We start from the raw sequence: 23,487 nt of genomic DNA, 5'->3' as shown, positions 1-23,487 counted from the left end.
AAAAAATTATATATATGTAGTTTGATGTGATGGTTGGAAAAAAAAAAACTAGACTGACCAAGACTGAACTCCAGTACTGGCTCATCTGGATCTTGACTATTTCCTACAAAGACGAGAAAGAGAGAGACCTTATATAATTCTGACTGATATAATGCAAAAGTAAAATGTAATACAAGAGAATTTCCAAACACAAGTTCACTAACACTACTGTATACCTTCCAATGCTAGTCCAAGCATCTCTGAGGAAAGCTCAAAAGTGTTCGACCTGTACACCGACCACGGCCGTTCCCTCCGTGACATTGTGGCAGGATGTTTGTGTGTGTTGAAGTTCAAATACCAGGAGTGGTAGAAACCCACACACAGCCAGACACACTCCTGTATGGCCGTTTCCTCCTCTGTTATCTGAAAGAGAGAGAGAGAGTGAGAGAGAGATCATTTATATAGCAATATATAAAGCAATATATAATTTTTCAAATAGTTAAGTACAAGAAATAAATTCAACTGTGCAATTCATTGGGAAGGCAGAGTATTGCAAATCCATTCAGAATGAATGAAACCAGTGGACCAGATGGCATTGCTCTGAAGAAGTCTGTCCAATATACCTCCTCCACTCCTCTTTTATGAATATTTTATTATTCCTATCTTTTTTCTGAATATGCAAAATTTAAATACCTTTAAAGTAGGCATATTATCCCCCTTTTTACAAAATGTAATATATGTCTCAGGGGCCCCCAGAATGTGTCTGTAAAGTTTCAGCTCAAAATACCCCACAGATCATTTATTATATCTTTTTGAAAAAAACTATTTTTTTTTACTGTTTCACGTTTTCTGGGTTGGTAGATCCAACTGGGACATGATTATAGCACTTAACATGGAAAAAGATAGATTTTCATGATATGTCACTTTTAAAACTACACCATCAGAAAAAAAGGACTGGAAACTTAAGAGAAATATTTAATTGAAGACTAAATCTCTGAGAACAGCCCTAGAAGTGACCATTAGCTATGACATGGTATTGGAAAGTATGGCCATCTGTGTTAAAGGGAGTCCCTCTGTACATTTGTTTATTTTCAAGCATTTAAGAGACCCTCTATGAATCATCTGTGCCTGTAGTAGGCATATAGATAACTTCATAATGTTCATAGACATGGTTGATGAACAGAACCTCGCCTGCCCACATCACACTATGAGTCAAACATGAACAAGAGGAGCTGATGTTAAATCCAACACACACAGATGCATCAAATCTCAACAAATGCCCAGTTTAGGGGATTTATTTTATGTAGACATGGAAATAAACAAAGTTTTACTATAAAGCAAAAGGGAACATTTATGATATTCAAGTACTCACACATATCTCCGTCAAAATGCTTTAACCACAATTTATATTGAAAAAATGCACACATTTTAGAAAAATTTACTCCTAGCTCCCAGTATGTGAATGGTGAGTGTGTGCATGCATGTGTGTTTGGATGCAGTATGTTGTGGCAGCTTGTTTACTGCATGTTAAGCAAGCATGTGTCCATGCCTTTTACACATGAGAACAGTGAGGATTCATCATACTTCCTGTGAGAAAAAAGCAGGTAATAAGTATTTGTCTTTACAAATCATCTTTTATTAAACATCAAGAGTTTTATTTAGACAACTGACAGAAAAATGACACAAAATGTCCTAAATTCTGCTCGGCTGGTTGTCTCCATGGAGATTAAGTTTTATGGTATTGTCACTACCTGTGGGATCGTTCTTTTGTTTCTGCTAAAATGAAAAAAAAAAGACCTGCTGTGGGAGATTATTCAAGCAAGTGGGCTGCAAACTTTCACTTGGTACTGACACAACATCAATGACCCAGCTCTGCAGCTTCTGCAAAGCCATGAGAAACACAACTTATGAAAGTAGTGATGCATCAAAATTAAACAAATTCTCATAATTATTAGTATCACTATTATTATTACTATTAATTGATAACAATTATAAAATGCTATCATAATTGTTCTTTCATTTATTTGTTCCCTGGTGATACAACAATAACTGACATTTTCAAATAATATTTTTAAACTTTACTGATGCAAAAACTGACTTTTAACTAAAATAAGCTCCTGTAGTTTCTCAAGAACAGCCAACAATGGACAATAGACCTTTCTACAGGAACAGTGGCAGGTTGTTTAGAAACAGTAGTGTTTCAAATTAGAGACAATTCCTCTTCTCATGCATTACATGAGATTTTTTGTTTAATAGCCTCTATGCAAACATGGGAAACATTTTTTTTTATTATTAATGCTCTAAAAACAAGATAGCGATTACCATTGGGCATGCAGACTTGGGCATGCAGACATTTTACTACAAAACATTACGAATCGCTTGTAAAAAGACTAATTATGTATTTAAGTCTCCGAGAAGTGGGAGAACTTCTTGTTCTTAATCTCAGTGGATCAGAAAGAGACATTAACACCAATACTGAGTGCCATATTTAGGTCCTGGAGACCCCACCAGATTTATGAGTCACATGAACTGGAACAGGAAGAGCTTTTTCAGATAATCCCTACAGACTACCTGACACACTTTTTCTTCATGTGTCCTGCTGAAAACGGCACACAAATTCTAACAGACTCTTCCAAATATGAAATACTGTAGGAGTCCAATGTCATTTCAAAGAAGATATGCTTCAACAAGCACTAGCAGTTGTCTCCTTTTAGTGTGTTGGTTTCCTGCAGAGGGCAATGAGAATTGAAGTGAAAACACTTTTTACTTCTCTCTAGCTGGTTACAGCATTTTTCATTTCATTTTTGCAGCATTTTTTTCTTTGATCCACCTAATGTGACAGCAGCAGGCTTTAATTAAAGGGATAATTCACACAAAAATAAAAACTATCATCATTTACTAACCCTCATGCTGCTTCAAATTCATCTTGACACTAGGGCTGGGCGATAATTCGGTGACGATAATTGTCACAATTTAACTTTCCTTGATAAAAGCGGAACGAAACATCGCGACTCATTTAAATCGCGACACACGGACCATCCAGATGAACAGAAAAATAGCACAGATCGCTTGAAAGATGAAACTCTGAAGAGCTCAGTCAGGGTGTTCGATGAGTGAAAATATGTCTGAGCTAAACCTATACTTAGCCTTCAACTCAAACATTGGTGAGTAAAATCTAAGAAGTGAAGATTTGGGTCGCATATGCAAGTGATTTACTCGCAATGTAGAGGGCTGCTTTAAACACATTTATCGTGATTATTATCGATATCAACTGAAATGTAAAAAAATTATGTGAAAAAATATTGTGATAATTGTTTGGGCCATATCGCCCAGCCCTACTTGACACACAAATGAAGTTATTTTTTAAAGAGATCTCTCTCAGATGACAGTTTTACAATGAGATCGTAAAACAGAAATGGTCACTTTATATGATGAACAGAATCTTTTTTTTTTTACATATAAACATTAACACATACAAAATACAAAAAGCATAACAAAAACAGTAATAGAATCCTCAAAAGGTCCATCAAATGTCTGTTCATCATTAAACCAATTATGTTTTACGTTGTTTTATTAACTTTTTGAAGCTTGAAATTTTTTGTTGCATGGACTTTCAATGGATGGTTTTTTAAAGATAAACGACATAATGGTGAGTAAATGATGACAATTTTCTTTGTTGGATGAACTATCCCTTCTACACTCAAAAAAATGGATTTGTGGCACTGTTCGTTTTACACAGATATGTTTTGTTAAAACAACACAAGTATATTTAGTTTTCCGCCAAAACACAATTGTATTGTGCTTAATAGACTTAAAATGTTTCATTTTCAATTTTACTTAATTATCAATCGTTAAACTAACGTAAAGTGTTTAATTTTGTAATTAAAAAAAAAAACGGAAGTGACGATTTCCAACGCATTTGATGACGGTGCGAAGGAGAGCAAGAGGTACCAGTCAGGTAAGAAAATCTAAAGTTTTTCTTGTGTTAAGTCAAAGTCTTTCATTTCTCTTAGAGTTTCTGTTTTGGGGTGCTTTTGTTTTGCAGTCTAGTATTGTGTAATCGGTTTACTGCACCATTAATAGATGATTTTGAGCAGTTGGGAGATGTGAAAGCGCACGACTCTCTGTAAGGTATTGACTTGAGTATATATATATATATATATATATATATATATATATATATATATATATATATATATATATATATATATATATATATATATATATATATATATATATATACTTGGGCTGAAACAGTTAGTCGACGATAAAAAAAAATTGTCTGCAAATGTTTTTGAGTAACGTTAGTTGTTTGATCTCGTATGCCTAATGTGAAAGCCTCCAATAATGCAGTTTGACCAGTGCAAGATTGTAATACACTCTCCTGATTCAATTCAAAAGAAGAAGATAGCACTTCATTTTGAGCAAACCGAGCCGATCCGAACCTTGGATGAATATGTAAATATATACTGCATGCCTTGCTCTCAATAACTGCATAAACACAACAAAAACTGACCGCGATGTAAAAGCAGCTCTTAAGAACATATTTGATTACAGCGATGTGGATGTTTGCACGAACTCTGAGGTTCTCCAGCCACTCCAGTAAAGAAATGTCCAGTCACGTTTATTTATATAACAGTCCTTATGCAATAGATAGCTTTTCAATATTAAACATGAAAATACAGAGTCAGTGTCGCTAGAATTATAACTTTATTTCCTGTTATAAAGCAGCTCTCCAGTGTGGAGCTAGCTAATCATACATTTATTTTATAATTGTGGGAAATATTTCATTAAAGTTTTAGTTCTGCGCTAGATCAAACCAAACTGTTTTAAATATCATAACCCAATAAGGTATTTTAAGAGAGATTGCATTTATTAGTAAAATTTTTATCCAAAAATAAAACGTCCTATCACTTACCTTTACTTTTATTATACATATGGCTTATAATAAGAGATGTTAAGAGGCAGAATGATTTGTCATTCAGCTACTTCCTCCTATAGCTAATCAAATGGCGAATAGGAGTTTCTCTCTTTTCTCATTTTGTGTGCAAAATATATTTATTTTTATAAATGATCTCATAAACTCTTGATGAACAGAGTAATAGGTCATTAGCTCGTTCTGTATTCTTTCAGCTTCTCCGTATACCCTTAGAACTTGTTCTGGAGTGACAGAGACCGTCGGCCGTAAAGCATCTGGCTACCAAATCGAGTCTGTAGATGGAAATGTAATCCTCACCCTACCAAGTTTGCTAGAGTGCAACAACATTCCGGACAATAGGGCAGAGATTCCCACACCCAGTGCTGCTCTCTATCACTCTCACTTGAAGCCTATAGCTCCATTCATACCAGAGTTAGAACAAGATGTTCCTATCATGATTCTTCTGGGTCGTGACATTATCAGAGTCCATAAGGTTCGCAGACAGATAAATGGTCCTCATGATGCTCCTTATGCACAGAAGCTTGACCTGGGATGGGTGATAGTTGGCAATGTTTGTCTGAACGGCATTCACAAGTCTACCACTGTGAGTACATTCTTCACTAACACAAAAGAACAACGCCCATCCATCTTTGATCCATGTCCAAATGTTTTTCATGTGAAAGAGAGAAACAGTAGTGATTGGAGAAATTACAATGGGATGTGTTCTGTAGAGCAACTTGTTTACAATCACAAGGGTGATCAGTTTGGTCAAGAAGTGTTTAAGGTAACCTGTGATGACAACAAAGTGGCCCCATCTATCAATGACCTGTCATTCCTTCACATTATGGAGCAAGAGCTGGGAAAAGACGAAAGAAGCAGCTGGGTAGCGCCATTGCCTTTCAAAGCTCCAAGGTGCAGACTCCCTAACAACAGATGTCAAGCCATGAAGGTTGTCAGCCCTTAGACGTAATCTAGAGAGAAATCCAGAGATGAAACAGCACTTCTTTACCTTTATGAGCAAAGTTTTTAGTAACAACCATGCTGAAGAAGCTCCCCCTCTCATGGAAGGAGAAGAGTGCTGGTATTTGCCTCTCTTTAGGGTATATCACCCTAAAAAACCTGGGAAAATAAGAGTCGTCTTTGATTCCAGTGCCCGTCATGAGGATGTCGCGCTGAATGATGTTCTTTTATCTGGACCAGACCTGAACAACACCCTTCTTGGGGTGCTAATGTGATTTCGCAAGGAAGCTGTGGCCATAACAGCGGACATTGAACAAATGTTCTACTGTTTATTAGTGAGAGAGGAAGACCGCAATTTCCTAAGGTTCCTGTGGTTCCGAAATAATGACCCATCTGAAAACATCATTGAGTACCGCATGCGGGTCCATGTTTTTGGCAACAGTCCATCTCCGGCTGTAGCCATCTATTGTCTCCGGCAGTCGGTCAAAGATGGCGATCCTAAGGTGAAGAACTTTGTGAACCGTGACTTCTATGTTGACGATGGTCTGAAGTCTCTTCCTACAGTTAAGGCGGCAGTGGACCTGCTCAAAAACACACAGAGCACTCTTGCTGGTTCCAACTTACGGCTTCACAAGATCGCTTCAAACAACAAAGAGGTTTTAAAGGCCTTCCCACCTGAGGATCATGCCAGTGATCTCAAAGACTTGGATCTTGGATCTGACATGCTTCCTACGCAGCGCAGTCTGGGACTGAGTTGGAGTCTGAAGTCTGACAGCTTTACTTTCGAGATAGCATCTTTGACCCCCTTGGCTTTGTTGCTCCAGTTACAATTAAGGGAAAATCAATCATGAGAGAACTTAATAACCAGAATCATGACTGGGACTCCCCTCTTCCCAAAGAAATGGAGGAAAAATGGGACATGTGGCGACTTTCACTTAAGGAATTAAGTAAACTCCACATTCCAAGATGCTACACAAACATATCACCTTCTACAGCTACACGAAAGGAGTTATTTGTCTTCTGTGATGCATCAACAAAAGCAATAGCTGCAGTGGCCTACCTTAGATTGACAGATTCATGTGGAATCAACCATGTTGGCTTCATCATGGGTAAAGCAAAACTCAGCCCTGAGCAAACAGTGCCCCGTCTCGAGTTGTGTGCTGCGGTTCTGGCAGTAGAACTGGCAGAGTTCATCACTTCAGAAATTGACATACCCTTGGATGACACTACTTACTTTACGGATAGTAAAGTTGTGCTGGGCTACATATATAATGAGACGTGACGCTTCTATGTGTATGTCAGCAATCGAGTCCTCCGAATTCGCAAGTCTTCACATCCAAATCAGTGGAGGTATGTGCGCACAGATGTAAATCCAGCAGACATAGCAACAAGGTCTGTCACTGCTGCTCATCTCCAAGACACCAGTTGGCTTCAGGGACCAAAGTTTCAGATAAACAACCCTCAGATTCTACCTGAAGATAAAACGCATGAGCTTGTGAATCCTTCTTCAGATGCAGAAGTACGTCCTCAAGTCTCCACATTGAAGACCTCAATGATGGGTAAGAGTCTTGGAGCACACGCTTTTCCAGATTTTCCACTTGGAAGTCCATCACTCAAGCTATTGCACGTCTTCTTCATATATCTTGTCAATTTCATAAAGGCTCAACAACAGAAACATCAGGTTGCAAGGACTGGCATTACTGTACAAATACTCCAACAGTTGAAGAACTCGTATGTGCTGAAAAAATAATAATCAAAGCAGTCCAACAGGAGACATATGACCAAGAATATAAGAGCTTGGGAACCAGGGAGAAGCTCTCGAGAAAAAGCCCGCTTAAAGCCTTAGACCCGTTCATAGATGCAGACGGCCTGCTAAGAGTAGGAGGACGATTAACAGAAGCACAGATTGAGCTTGGTGTAAAAAAGCCCCTTAGGCCTAAAAAAAAAAAAAAGTTTGGTTCCGGTTGGTTGTCAGTTGAGGTCATTGGTCGGTAGGGATTTATTATTTTTTTTATTTTATTTTTTTTTTCTCCAGTGGCAGTTTTACACACACACACGCGCGCTGATTTTAAATGTGTGTACCGGTACTTTTACGACAGTGATTCTGTATTCCCGTTTAAAGTCTGTTGTTGCCATAGACACGCAAAACGCACACACACACACAAAAAGCCTTCGCGGGAGTTTGACAGGCGATCTCATAGTAGATTAACATGGAGGATTTGAACTTGAAAAACGGAGTGTACAGACATCTTTTTGTAGTCAAACAACATTCTTTGTTATGTTCATTTATGTGGTTTATTTGATTTTGATGCTATAAATTAACTAGAAGCAAGAGACGATCAGTTAGTTTTAACTGATGATCTAACTTACAGCGATCTGTTCGACACATTCAAGAGCCACAAAACGGTATTTATTGTTTACATTTCTTTAAAAAATGACCACATTTGAAAGGTGAAATAACCAAATGAGACTTTGTTTCATATTAAAAGTAAGCTGGTAATGTTAATGTCCTGTCTGTCAGCATGTTGTCAGTGCCCTCTCTGTTCCGCGATATATTGTTGACTCCCCCCTCCCCCCGTGTTTCTCTTAATGTTACGATTTCCAAACCTTAAGTTATAGCTCACTTTAGGAATTGACAGTTAAAGGGTTTTGATGCAATACTTAATGGTTTTTAACGGATTACTTAAGTGTAAAACAGCATTTAAAGGAAACTGTAATTTAATTAACGATGTGTGAAAGACCGTTCTTCCCCAGTCTCATAAAATAAATTTGGGTCGCACATAAATTGACAGGGTCGGTCGGAATCCGGAACCAAACAATTTTTTTTTTTAAGCCTTATTATCCCTGGGAAACATCACATTGCAACACTTTTAGTCAAACATCATCATGAAAAAGTGCAACACCAGGGACGACATTACACAGAGGGTGCAGTGCGTGCTGCTGGCTATTGGATAGTTGGTGGAAAGAGACGCGTTTGCAGCGTCATTCATGAATGTGTTGCATGCCGAAGACTTAGAAGAGAACCACAGACTCAAAAAATGGCGGATCTTCCAGCAGATCGTGTATCCACTGACCCTCCATTTACGAATGTGGGACTAGATGTTTTCGGCCCATGGAGTGTGGCGGCACGACGGACCAGAGGTGGTCATGTGCAAAGCAAGAGGTGGGCAGTGATATTCACCTGCATGAGTGTGAGAGCTGTGTATATTGAGCTTATTGAGTCTTTAGATACATCTAGCTTCATTAATGCCCTACGGCGTTTTCTTGCTATTCGAGGGCCTGTGAAGCACATCCGCTCAGACAGAGGAATAAATTTTGTAGGTGCTTGCAAGGAGCTTAACATTTCCTCTAATGTTGACAATTCCTCTGTTACAAAATTTCTCGTGGACCAGGGCTGTATCTGGCAGTTTAACCCGCCTCATGCGTCTCATACGGGTGGGTCTTGGGAGAGGATGATTGGACTTGCTAGAAGGATACTAGATGCAATGTTCCAACAGCTTGGACCTTCAGCACTAACACATGAAACACTCTCCACTCTAATGGCAGAAGTTGCAGCTAGAAATCAATGCCAGACCTCTTGTCCCAGTGTCAACTGACCCAGATGACCCATTCATACTCACACCTAATGCACTCCTAACTCAAAAGGTCACAATTGCTCCTGCCCCAGCTGGTGATTGGGTCAAAGACCTTCATAATCGTCAGTGGCGCCGGGTTCAGCACTTGGCACAGACTTTTTGGGATAAATGGAAAAAGCAGTACCTGACTCTTTTGCAACCAAAGAGAAAGTGGCACGCTAGTAAGCCTGACCTTGAACTAGGAAGCATTGTGCTCTTGAAGGATGAACAGCAAAAAAGGAATGAATGGCCTATGGGGCTTGTTACTCAAGTCTTCCCAAGCAAAGACAACAAAGTCCGTAAGGTGGAAGTCAAGGTCTTCAAAAAGGAAGGCCTAAAGGTCTTCATACGGCCTATCACTAAGACAATCCTTCTCCTCGCTCCTGAGAAACTTGATTAGGTTAATCCAAATGACTTTTGGTTAGTGGCGTGTTCCATGCCAGACGGGGAGTGTGCTGGAACAATGTTTTCATATTTTCAACAAAATATTTCATATTTAGTTTAATTTGATAAAAGATTTAATTGTTTGATGTCTGTAATTCTTTAATGTCATTCATGGCTTTAATATTCCTATTCACTTTATTTATGGTTTAGAGCTCCACCTAGTGGCAAGTTTGACGTTGCTTTAATTCTGTAATTTTCCGGAATCAGTAGCTAGTGAGTGCTCCATGCAGCAGCTAAAGATGGCTCTCTTTAATCGCCATATATATCGGTAATCTTTAACCTTGCAACAGCATCGCTTGTAAGTATTTATAGTTTTACATTGATGTTCATAATACTTGCATATAAATGTGAACTGTTACATGTAAAGATAGTATTAATAATTTTCTATCAGGCTATTGCATTAGCCACATTTGTGCTTTAGCTTCGTATCACAGAATACTATATTAATGTGGATGTTGGTATTGCTGTAATTATTGTTAATTCCAGGACGTTATTATTGAAATATGTTTATTTGTTTATTTGTAGTTTCACTCCGTACCCAAGAACATTAAACCTGTGGGCAAACGAACTTCTTGTCTTCAGAGTCGTGTGAGGGAAGGGAGTTTATCTGACTGTCAAACGTTTAAACCATGTTGAGGACAGTACAATAAATTAATTGTATACTAGTAATACATAATGACTTTCAAAAGCAGAAGTAATTCCCTTTATTTGTTAGAATATGTATATTTTAACTAATTGCAAAAAGCTAAATAATAAGTAAATGTCTAACCATGAAATGTGACCGAGTTTGGAGACACTTGGGTCAGTACAGTGGAAGTATTTGAAGATTTGTTTATGAACATGGCGGTGTGGTCATACAATGACTTTAAACCGGACACTACTCTGAGCTATTCACATTATACAAATGCTCCAGATATGTAATCAGGTCCTCCCTTTTGGAATGGTAAACATGACACTATTCATCATTCACACAAATAAATCACTTAATATTTTGATAATTGAATTGGTTTTTGCTGTTAAACCGTTTTTTTTTTTTGTAACACATTGCACTTCATGTGTTTACAGATTTGTGCAGAATTTGAGACATACAGAATTACCATAGGCCCATTAGAATCAACAGTCTTTGCCAAACTGGATCCGCACTACAGAACTTATGAAGATGTTTGCATACTGAAGAAGAGTGCTTGGACAAATACTGAAACTCTCTTGGTGCCCACTACACAGGTAAGAACAACTGCACTCAACACAACCTTGTATTAAAACATTATTCTCTCACTGGCCACTGGAAATTGACAAAAAAAAGACAGATAGATTAAGATTAGGTTTATAAATACAATAAATACAAAATATGTGGTATTACTATAAACTGACAGATTATGAATGAATTTGCCTCCCAAAAACAATTCATTTTGATGCAAGGCAGGGATGTCCAGACCTGCTCTAGGAAACCAGTGTTCTGTGGAGTTTAGCTCTAACTCACCTGCCTGGAACTTCTAGTAATACTTCATTGTTTTAAAATTCCCAAGAACCTTGATTAGCTGGTTCAGGTGTGTTTAACTGGCTAGGTCACCCAAAAATAAACATGTCATTAATTACTAGGGCTGTCACTTTTAGTTCGAAAATCGATTGCACAATCGATCGGACTAACCAAAAAAAGTTTCGAAAATGAAAATAGGGAATCGATTTTAACCAAATATGTACAACCCGAATTCCGGAAAAGTTGGGACGTTTTTTAAATTTTAATAAAATGAAAACTAAAAGACTTTCAAATCACATGAGCCAATATTTTATTCACAATAGAACATAGATAACATAGCAAATGTTTAAACTGAGAAAGTTTACAATTTTATGCACAAAATGAGCTCATTTCAATTTTGATTTCTGTTACAGGTCTCAAAATAGTTGGGCATGTTTACCATGGTGTAGCATCTCCTTTTCTTTTCAAAACAGTTTGAAGACGTCTGGGCATTGAGGCTATGAGTTGCTGGAGTTTTGCTGTTGGAATTTGGTCCCATTCTTGCCTTATATAGATTTCCAGCTGCTGAAGAGTTCGTGGTCGTCTTTGACGTATTTTTCGTTTAATGATGCGCCAAATGTTCTCTATAGGTGAAAGATCTGGACTGCAGGCAGGCCAGGTTAGCACCCGGACTCTTCTACGACGAAGCCATGCTGTTGTTATAGCTGCAGTATGTGGTTTTGCATTGTCCTGCTGAAATAAACAAGGCCTTCCCTGAAATAGACGTTGTTTGGAGGGAAGCATATGTTGCTCTAAAACCTTTATATACCTTTCAGCATTCACAGAGCCTTCCAAAACATGCAAGCTGCCCATACCGTATGCACTTATGCACCCCATACCATCAGAGATGCTGGCTTTTGAACTGAACGCTGATAACATGTTGTAAGGTCTCCCTCCTCTTTAGCCCGGAGGACACGGCGTCCGTGATTTCCAACAAGAATGTCAAATTTGGACTCGTCTGACCATAAAACACTATTCCACTTTGAAATAGTCCATTTTAAATGAGCCTTGGCCCACAGGACACGACGGCGCTTCTGGACCATGTTCACATATGGCTTCCTTTTTGCATGATAGAGCTTTAGTTGGCATCTGCTGATGGCACGGCGGATTGTGTTTACCGACAGTGGTTTCTGAAAGTATTCCTGGGCCCATTTAGTAATGTCATTGACACAATCATGCCGATGAGTGATGCAGTGTCGTCTGAGAGCCCGAAGACCACGGGCATCCAATAAAGGTCTCCGGCCTTGTCCCTTACGCACAGAGATTTCTCCAGTTTCTCTGAATCTTTTGATGATGTTATGCACTGTAGATGATGAGATTTGCAAAGCCTTTGCAATTTGACGTTGAGGAACATTGTTTTTAAAGTTTTCCACAATTTTTCACAGATTGGAGAGCCTCTGCCCATCTTTACTTCTGAGAGACTCTGCTTCTCTAAGACAAAGCTTTTATAGCTAATCATGTTACAGACCTGATATCAATTAACTTAATTAATCACTAGATGTTCTCCCAGCTGAATCTTTTCAAAACTGCTTGCTTTTTTAGCCATTTGTTGCCCCCGTGCCAACTTTTTTGAGACCTGTAGCAGGCATTAAATTTTAAATGAGCTAATTAAGTGGATAAAAGTGTAAAATTTCTCAGTTTAAACATTTGCTACGTTATCTATGTTCTATTGTGAATAAAATATTGGCTCATGTGATTTGAAATTCCTTTAGTTTTCATTTTATTAAAATTTAAAAAACGTCCCAACTTTTCCGGAATTCGGGTTGTACACTATTCATTTTAAAATAATGAAACAATTAAAAATATAGATGTAACAAAACTCACAAACAAGCAGAAAAAGAAAATAAAGAATTCCGAAAGTGCAGTATGCGTTGCGAAAGCTAGACAAACAATACCAGCAATTTTATGCACCTATAAGACCCAGTGACGTCGAAAGCGACCTCTTATGCTGCGTTCACACCAAACGCGAATAGAGCGTCTGGAGGTCTCGCGGCGAGGTAGACGCGAATTCGCCTCATTCGCGCTTCTAGTTACAGGAGATTCTGAGTTATGATATAGCAAGCTGACAGTGACCGGCTTCTGTGGTGGAGAATTGGGCAGCTGTACCTGAGTGTCCCTGGGACATCAGTTCGGTCGGAGCGCGTCTTCTCAACATCTGGATATAGTGAATAAAAAACGCTCTGCTATGGACACATGGCCTGTTCTCAAGTCCATTTAAAGTTACATTTTTTTTGAACAGTTGTTTGAAATGGATTGAATCATTATTTAAAATAATCTTGGAGATTTTTGAATTGCCTAAATCATAAATGCAGCCGGGTTGAAGCCTGCACTGATGTTTTTCTTTTGTCATGGCAGCCGTCCCCTCTGCACATATATTTTTTGCTGTTTGTTATTCTGCACGATACTTCATGCCAATAAATAAGAAATATTGCTGCCTTGTGCGTTTCCAGCGCACTCTTTACGTTCGTCTTTTATTTGACGTTGAAAAAGGAAATGTCTTTTTTTTTGACATGGAAAATCGATTTTACAATCGATTCAATGAACACTTATGTCTTAAAAATCGAAAATGATTTTTTTCACAAAAGTGACAGCCCTATTAATTACTCACCCTCATGTAGATGTAGTCTGAGCACGCGGACGCACTTCCGGAAAAATCGGCCGAAAAAAAGGCCAAAGACCGGCCGATTACCAATCGCGTATTTTAAGCAAAAACCGTCCGGTTTCCGATTGATGGCGGGTCAACGGATGCATCCCTAATATTTTTATGAAAATGCGAAAGATTTCTGAACCTCCATAAAGGCTGCAATGCAACTGAAATGTTCCCAGAGTCATAGTAAGGACATCAGTAAAACAGTTCATGTGACATCAATGCTTCAACCACACTTTTACAAAGCTACAAGAATACGTTTTTGTGCAAAGAAAACAAAAATAGCGATTTTATTCAACAATTCTTCTCCAAATCACATATGCCGCCATTATGGAGAGTAACAAGAGGCATGAACATTGCTTTCTTCTGCGTGTAATCAAGGCTCAGCGCATGCGTGTACTAGGTCAGCAGCACCATGCGCATGAATTATTTACGTGCTGTTGATAATGGTGGAAGATGCGATTTGGAGAAGAATTGTTGAATAAAGTCGCTGTTTTGGTTTTGTTTGCACAAAAAAGTATTCTTGTAGCTTTGTAAAATTATGGTTGAACCACTGATGTCACATGGACTGTTTTACTAATGTCTTTACTATGTTTCTGGGTCTGGGAACATTCCAGGTCTGTTGCTTACCGTGCAGGGTCCAGATGTGTGTACCATTTTCTGCTTGCCTGTATTTCCCATAAGGAGATGAATGACTGACTTTTTTATAATGTAATTTTAGGGAAAAAAAAACAAAGGCTAAATTTTGTTGTTTTCATCTTCAGACTAATGAAATTGAAGTATCCAAATGAAGACCCTAGCAGTATGGAGTATATGGGGAGTTCAAGGTTAATAAATGATTTGTTAAAGTTAATACACAAGAATTTGAGTTCTCCATCCTTTTAAATACTTCTAGGATACAGACGTTGGCAGCAATCAGGAGGTGATCCAGAAGACTCGTGGGAATCTATTTGAAGCTGCATCATTGAAGACAGTTCAGCAGAAGTTGGAGTTTTAAAGGATAAAGTTCTTCAGGACCTAGCAGTTTACAGTCTGCAAAACCATGTTTCTGGGACTGATATATGGACTGAACTTGAGCAACCCTCCTGAACTCAGGTACACATTTGGAGTACTGAAGAAGTTATTTCTAGAGCCAGTTTCTGTTCCTGGAATAAGGTTTAAATGGTTACCCATGAATGCCAATTAGAAAATGAGTAGTTGGATATTTCTGCTATTTTGTGTAATTTTTTTGTAATTCTGTAATGTGGTTTAAACCGTATTTACTGTAACTGTGTGTAATTATTTATTGCTTGTTTAACAAATACACTTTGATCATTTGTGACATCTTGTCTTTTGACTCATTACAAGACAAATCACACAAAAAATGCTTTGTTGAAGTGAGTAACTTTAAATAGAAAATATTAAGTTAAAGTAACTAGAACTAATTGTGTGGAACCACTGTCCATAATTGAAATGAGTAATTTGAAACAAACCTCCTTATGTTGATAGAGTGAAACAAAATTGGCTAGATTGTAATAAACCAAAACATGTTCAGTTAACTTAACTGGTTTAAGTTGAAGCAAAGTGAATAAATTGATTTGGTTGGACATTACTATTTCACATAGATTCTACCTCATTCACTTGTGTTGTCACAACACAAGGAGTTTGCATAGATTCAACAAATTCCATTAATGTTATCAAAACACAATTTGGTTGTGTGGAACCACTGTCCATAATTGACTTAAGTAAGTTTAAAGAGTAATTTTTTTGAGTGTACGAACTGTCATGTGTGATGTGTATAATTCAGTACAATAATACTTTTAGACTACGCTATATATAAGTAAGTACGTTTATAAGTTAATATATAAGATCATTTTAATTGCCTTGCAAGCATCATAAGAAAATGTGTGAATATACATCAATATCTTATAGTATGCAGATCATTATAGCCCAAGTTTAAAATGTAACACTCAAGTTTTATACAACATGCAACAGTGGGTCCCTTCTCTGCCTTACTATCAACTGAGGGGTCCTTGTCTTAAGACTCCAGATTTAAATAGCCCACTTCTAACGCCTGTTTCACACATACTCCATCTGCAGTGCGTATGTGTTGCATATTTTTTACGCACCCATGTTAACGGATTTCAGCGTTCACACTGCACGCAGTTGCGGTCCGTCAGTGCGTTCCAGGAGCGGTGCGTCTGCAGCAGTGCAGCGATCGTACAGAGTCTATTTTTGCTGTGCTGCACGTGCTGAATTAAAGTGACAGCGCATTGTTCGCTGTAAAAATGAACACTGATTGACACGGAAATGCAGTCATTTCACAATAAATGTCTACTAATTAAAGCCTACTGTGTTTCACACTCAACACATGGGTTTTTTGGCTAGGTTTAAAACAAGAAAAAGAGCACCTTTGGAAAAACAAGGCAACATAATATATGCACTTTTATGGAAGCAGAAAAACAAAGTTCATTAAGACCCGTGGGATTGCTTGTAATAAAGATTTAAACACAAAAGGCACGAGAGTGTTTTAATTTTAAATATTTGCAATATCCTAACAAGAAAAGTAGGCTACTTATTGTGTTTAAATATTTTGCCGCTTGCTTGAGCAGCTTATTATACAAACCTAGAAGTCAAATGCGCGAATAATATGTTGTTTATATTTATTGAGTTTAAACTAATGTCTATGATTATGAAAGATTGTTACTGTTCTGTGATAAAGTGCTGAGAAGGATTATTATTATTTTATTTTACATGATTTGAAATGTAAAATAATGAATGAATGTTGTGTTTCTAGCCTAAACAGCTGCGGATCAGTGTGAAAGCGCAATGAGTCCGTGCTGCTTCTGCACCACATACATAACACACACGGACTGCATATGCACTGCAGATGGAGTATGTGTGAAACAGGCGTTAAGTATTACACCAAAGGCACCTTACATTTTAAGCCTGCTGTTATTTTTCTTTAGAGATAAGCATGGTCAAAATAAACTCCACTCTTTTCAAATATCCATGAGAGAGATGTGAAAGAGTGAAGAAATATTTGTGTGTTTGGTTTTAGAATTATTATAATTTTTTTAACAGGCATCGAGTCAGGAGTAGAGCAGAGACTGGAGACCGTAAAAGGGCAAACTTAGTTTCCCAGTTTTCACTTTCTGTCTAACTGCCAAACCTCGAACCTATAGTCCTACTTCTCTTACACTCACTCACTCTCTCTCATAACACACATACAATCATACAGTATAATGTCATTAAGCAGTTAAGTAGGTGATTGGCCTGAAACCCCCTTCAGATGTTCTTCTGTATTTCTAGTTAAACTTCCCACACAGAGAGAGAGTTAACAAACCAAGCTCAACACAATCCAGAACTGATCATCTCTATAACACATCAGCGTTTCCTTTCCTCTTCCCACACACCTCTCATTTACAGCTGCATCACTTCCTCCCACACGCACACTCAGGTAAAACTTTCTACAGTGTTAAACTGTCATTTTTTTATCCTCTCAAGCGCTGTCAACTCCAAACCATCATATCAGTTTAAAATGTTCAACAACGGACCAGTTAACCAAATATAACACTATAATATTTGTTAAACCCAAAAACAGTCAAGTCTTATCCTGCTTTTCATAAACAAGCTAATTCCTAGTAATTGAATATACAGTCTTTTACATATGGATACACATTTGGTCACCATATCATTGATTGGCTGATAATTCACAATTTATATTTTGCTAATATGGGGCAAGTAAGTTTATTAGATAATTAATCTTGGCCTTCTACAAATTTCTAATTAATATTATATTGCCATCATTTAGCATTAATTTAAAGGGATGGATTATGTCACAAATGTAAACTTCAAGAGTATAATCTCTCTAAAGATAGTACTTTCCCTTTAAGAACACATACTTGAATTGAGCTCTAACTGAAGGCTCCTCCTTTTGTTATAAATTTTACAATAATTTATTTCATTATAACAATATAATAATAATAAAATAAAAATGGTTTCAAATGACATCATTCTTCTATAGATTGTAATAATTCTGCCTAATGTAACTTAAGAAATCTACTGTGATTTTATTAAATCTTTTGACAAAGTACAGGGCTCTAGACAAACTTTTTGCACTGGTTGCACTGGTGCGCTTAACTTTTTTTCCCCAACAACATCGCATTTAACACAGCAGTTTTACAAGTTCACTTTTTTTTTTAAATAGCTGTCCATATAGGCAATATTGACTTGTAGCCTAAATGATTAACTAACAGTCTGGTCAACAAAGTTCTACAGGGGGATACAGGGGTTGTGATACGATACGTTGCGATACATTGTGATATTGTAAGCAAGGAGATATATTGGGATATTTCTTATTTTAGGAATAGAATATATTGTATGGAAAGCTGTCATTAAGAACACCACCATATGCAAACCTTAGCAATAAATAAATAAATAATTGTTTAACCAGAACACAGTGGGATCTGCATTTGCAATAATCAATCCCTGTAACATTCAACGTTATTGAAAAACTTTTTGTGCAGGATGAGTAAAAGGGGAAAAATTAAAGTGTTTGCAGGATCCTTTAGTTATGTATGATACGTATAAAATGTAATTTATAAAAATACCATATATATTTTTAGACCCTGCATTAAAGGTTCACAGTTTAAGTTTACAATTGTGACCTACAATGTCATAACATTTTGATCTAAGTTAAACAAATGAATTACATCTGCTTAATATCAATGAAAAATAAAGTGCTAACAAGATTCCTAAAGAAAACAAAACAATTGTATAAAAAAAACAGATGTTGAACCTTTCCACTTGAATTTCACAGGTTTTTCAATTGTATTTATGTTCCGCGTGGAATTGCCGAAACCGCTAAATGAGCACTGCACCAACGCCCCCAAAATAAGAGAAATCTACAGCTGCAGGGAGACCCTCCCGCCTATGACTGAGCCCCGCGCGAGCCTCTTCACACGGCTCGTGACAAGAGGCGGAACCGAGCGGGGCCAGTGCCACAGTCCTGGAGTGGACATTACCACAAAAGCCCAAATGATGGCAAACTTCAGCATTGTACACTGAAACATGAACTGGGACAATTCTTTCACTCTCCATTACTAGCAGCGAGCTACATTAACGCTAACCCGGTCACTCAGGATTTGTTCAGAGATGAAGACTGCCATTTAGAGGTCGGGAAATAAACTCAAAATGAAACAAATGCCATGAATCTTGTGTGATTTTATTATTATTTTTTTTATATCGATATTATGTTTTTGATAATCGATACAGTATCGGCAAACAAAATATCGCAAAACTCACATGTAACTATATTTTCTTACACCCCTACTAAACAGCTTATATTACTGTTTTAGCTATTAAAATATTTCCATTTTGTATATAATAGCAAAGTGATTATATTTAATATTTTTTTTTCGTTTTTAAGTTAATTTAGAAAAACGTGCTCTCATAACCCTTGTGGATGAGATGTGATGTAGACAAGATATGAATATGTGTATAAGATATGAATCAAGCATGCAAAATTTTCTAGTGTCCAAACGAATAGCTCCCTTATTCAACATAATTATTTGCCTTAAGCTTTACAGCATATTTTCAAAATAAACCAGTGTGTTGAAGTATCCAGGGTAGTGGAGGATGTCTGAGAGCCAGGGGAAGGAAAAACAAAACAAAACAAAACATAACATTGAGAACAGTAAGATTATGGGTTAATAATAGTCCTCTCCTAATGTTTTCTGTCAGATGTCCTGAGAAACTTCCAGTATGTAAACTCTCCAGATGGCCACACTTTAATTATAGGGAGACACTGATCGATGAGTTGGAGTAGCAAACACTGCACTGAAATTTGTGTGTGATGGAGAGATAAATGGGAAGAAAAAGAGAGGGACAGAGAGAGGGAGGGACAGAGAGAGAGAGAGAGAGAGAGAGAGAGAGAGAGGGAGAGAGAGAGAGAGAGAGAGAGAGAGAGAGAGGGACAGAGAGAGAGAGAGAGAGCCCTTGTGCGAGCGTGTATGTGTTTTTGTGCTCCGGAACAAAAAAAAAAAAAAAAGAATACCCCTCCTTTTAGATGGTCTATTCATCCAATTGAAGCTGGCATAATTTCTTTAGAGGACAACCACAGATGTTACCCTTTGAGATGAAAATGAGCAACAGCCATCTTTCCCCCAGCATGAGCTAATAAACACACAAATACAAAGCCATATTTTTGCCATAATATATATATATATATATATATATATATATTTTTTTTTTTTTAAGTAACAACCAAGCTGCCAGCACCAGACAGTAAGCCTATGTTTGATCAAGCATTCAGCTAAATCGTTCAGCCCTATAATAAATAAAATAACTAAAAAATAAAACAAACAAAAGACAAAAATAGGAAAATCTAATTGCGATTAATTTTTTTTTTTTTTACCAATATTGCAATATGCAATTTTTTTAAGCACTTTATGTTCTGTATTATTCAACAAAGACGAGCAAAAAAAAATCATTGTATAGTATGACCAACATTAAATAGATTAAACAGATTAAACAGAAATGTTCATTTCTGTAGGCCAGGCCTATGTTACGATGAAATTAGGTGATGCATGAATTGATATGAATGACATTTGTATTAAACAACTACAATCACAGTAGTAGATTGACTGATTTGTTAAACTTCCAAAATTGAAAGCAAGTAATAATTATGACAACATACAGCACTGACAAATAAGCCTGGTGTAAACATTATTATGAAAGTCAGTAACAAATCACACAAACTGAAGAATATTGCAGAAATATAAAAACAAATATGTTGTTTTACCACACTACTTTAGGTCATTCAAAGTCACTGTAATAAACAAACATGTGGACTGCACTTTTTTACACTGTCTGTTAACTTTAGACCAGTGGTTCTCAAACTTTTTTGGTCTTGTCAAATAATTTTACTAAACAGGAAAAATTCATGCTTTTTTATTTTAAAAACCTACAGGAAAAAAACATTGAAACATTGAAAAATACCATAGAGTGTAGGGCTGCAACTAACGATTATTTTGATAATCGATTAATCTGTCGATTATTTTTACGATTAATCGATTAATCGGTTTATGTGCTTATATTTTAGTTTTTTCCATTTTTTCCCCAAGTAAATTATTAATAAATGGTCTTTATCCTTCAGCATAGATTTTTAAGAGATTTTAACCATTTTGCATTGTCATATCCTCATTAAAAATATACCTGGAGTTGTTTTATTGTGTTAGTAATCCTTTTTCGAACTCTTCTGCAATCAAAACACTGACCCATACTCTAGCAAATTTCACAAGGAGATATCAAATGTTTTCACCATGGCAGTCCTTAGAGCTCCTAAAGTAGTTTAACATCCCGGACAAAGCTTATTAAGGAATCTTTCAGAACATATTTTCACGAAGAATAAGGATAAAACAGAATAAAATTGCAGTGCATTGTATTTTATTATTTACTGGAAAACAGCTTTATAGCTTTTGCTGTGAAATTGTAAACAATCCTTCGAAAAAAGTGCCAATGGCATGAAACCTGAATGGAACTCACAATTTAAAGTAAAATCCATCAGAAGGTTGTCCAAAAAATTGGACACACAAAAAACCTGCTGTGTGAAAAAGAGCAGTGAATACTTAGAAAAAAAGTGTATTTCAAATATCTTTAAACATTTATCTCTCTCATTCAGTCATAATTAGGCTGCACGACTGAATTTTGAACTGGTAAACGACAAACTGATCACAGAACATGTTTGTAAAGCTTTAAATGTTAACTGTTAAAAAGCAATGTTATCAGCTTTTACGACTAAACATTTGCAAACAACATTGTACTGGAGAATCTGCACAAATGAAAGTCTTAGGGGCAGTTCACATATCGCGCCTAAAAACGCGTGGAAAACGCTAGGCGCGCCACTTTCTCCTCCTTTCCAAAGCGCTCGTGCAGAAGCGACCCTGAGGCGTCTGCCTTTGCTAAGCAACCATGACGTGCTCTCTCCTTGAAGACGCGGAAATTTCAGCAAAGGATAAATGGATTTGCAGCTCAAAAAATCGCTTGCAGTAGCTCTGCTACTAAATTTATTTCAAAATGGAAATCCATATACAACTATGATCAGCTGTTCCTTTCATCTTGACTGAGCTTTTAACGTTGTTACAGGAAAGGATGAAGCTGATTGGTTAGTTCTTGTCACATGACCCGCGGTGCGCTTGCTGCATTCTGAAAAGTTGAAATGTTTTAACTCGATGCGGTGTTGGAAATAACGAACTTGAGCGCGCAAAAGACGCGATATGTGAACGTCCCCTTAAACAGTTCCGTAGTGCAGAGTTTACAGGTTACTCTTCTTTTTTGAAGGCTCAAAGTAAAGCACTCCCACATCCTGCTGAATGCTGCAGAGACGCTGTTCGGGAAGCACGTGACAAAACGAGGCCAGCTATTCGCTACTTCTCCTGTTGTACTGGCTGAGTAAAACCTCCGGTGGCTCATTACTGCCACACTTTGGTCACCGCAGATTTGAAATATGCACGAAATGAGCCGCTTACGGCAAATAAAAGTTATTTAGCAACGAATCGATGACTAAATTAGTTGACAACTATTTTAATAATCGATTTTAATCGATTAAATCGATTCGTTGTTTCAGCTCTAATAGAGTGAAAAACTGTTATTATATTTATTATTTATTGTGGGTTTCATGCTGTCCGCTAGGGGTGTGCGATATGACGATTTTTGATCGTGGAGGATAAAAATGTCTCCACAATCAGCTTTTGAAGAAATATCGTAGTATCGTGCTACAGCGCATATTCTATCAGCTGCAGTTCTGGCGCCTCCGTCATATACTGTACAACACCACATGCATTTACAGCAGTGTTAACTCAGCGGTCTTAAAGGGACAATACGCCTATAAAAAATGCTGCCTACTGTCATTACGATCAAGGGATAGATAACCCTAAAATTTCATTTCTGTTATTATATACTCACTGTCATGTTGTCCCAAACCTGTATTAATTTCTTTCTTGTGCTGAACACGAAAGAAGATATTTTGAAGAATGTGGGTAAAAAAAATACTATGGAAATCACTGTGTACCAGCAACTGTTTGGTTTTCCACATTCCTCAAAATAGCCTTTATCACTCACTGCTCTTGACTGAAGAAATTATATACAGTTGCTTTAGGAATCATTTTATATAGTGTTTTATTTTTATATTTGTTCAGTAAATATCTTAAATTCTCCTGCTAAATACACCTATTGTACCTGGAAATAAAGCACTGTTTGTTTTTCTTGTATATTATGTGTAGTTGTAATGTGTATCTTTGTCATTCTTTTATCTTTGCTATTAAAAAATAAGAACAAAGATTTTTTTATCTTTGGCGCAAATATCTGCCATTCTTTTTTATTTTTTTGTTACATTGAAAGGCTTTGTCTTTATAATAGGGAAATTAGT

The 23,487-nt window shown here is 37.0% G+C and overlaps 1 protein-coding gene across 9 annotated transcripts in view; it reads right to left on the bottom strand.

The window, feature by feature from the left end:
• The window catches only part of inpp4ab (inositol polyphosphate-4-phosphatase type I Ab), a 74,643-nt gene that overhangs the window by 37,090 nt on the left and 14,066 nt on the right, over positions 1 to 23,487 (bottom strand). For all 9 annotated transcript variants that reach the window (XM_059571394.1, XM_059571397.1, XM_059571398.1 and 6 more), the window contains exons 2-3: positions 216 to 402; positions 59 to 103 (exon numbers count right to left, since the gene is read on the bottom strand). In XM_059571394.1, the coding sequence (XP_059427377.1) occupies positions 59 to 103; positions 216 to 300 (130 nt within the window). In that variant the 5' untranslated portion in view covers positions 301 to 402. The remainder of the gene's footprint in view (positions 1 to 58; positions 104 to 215; positions 403 to 23,487) is intronic.

The sequence above is a fragment of the Carassius carassius genome, chromosome 17 (assembly GCF_963082965.1).
Source record: "Carassius carassius chromosome 17, fCarCar2.1, whole genome shotgun sequence".
Classification (NCBI taxonomy): Eukaryota; Metazoa; Chordata; class Actinopteri; order Cypriniformes; family Cyprinidae; genus Carassius; species Carassius carassius.
Note: the sequence above shows the minus strand (reverse complement) of the source record. Positions and strands in the feature narration are given on the sequence as shown.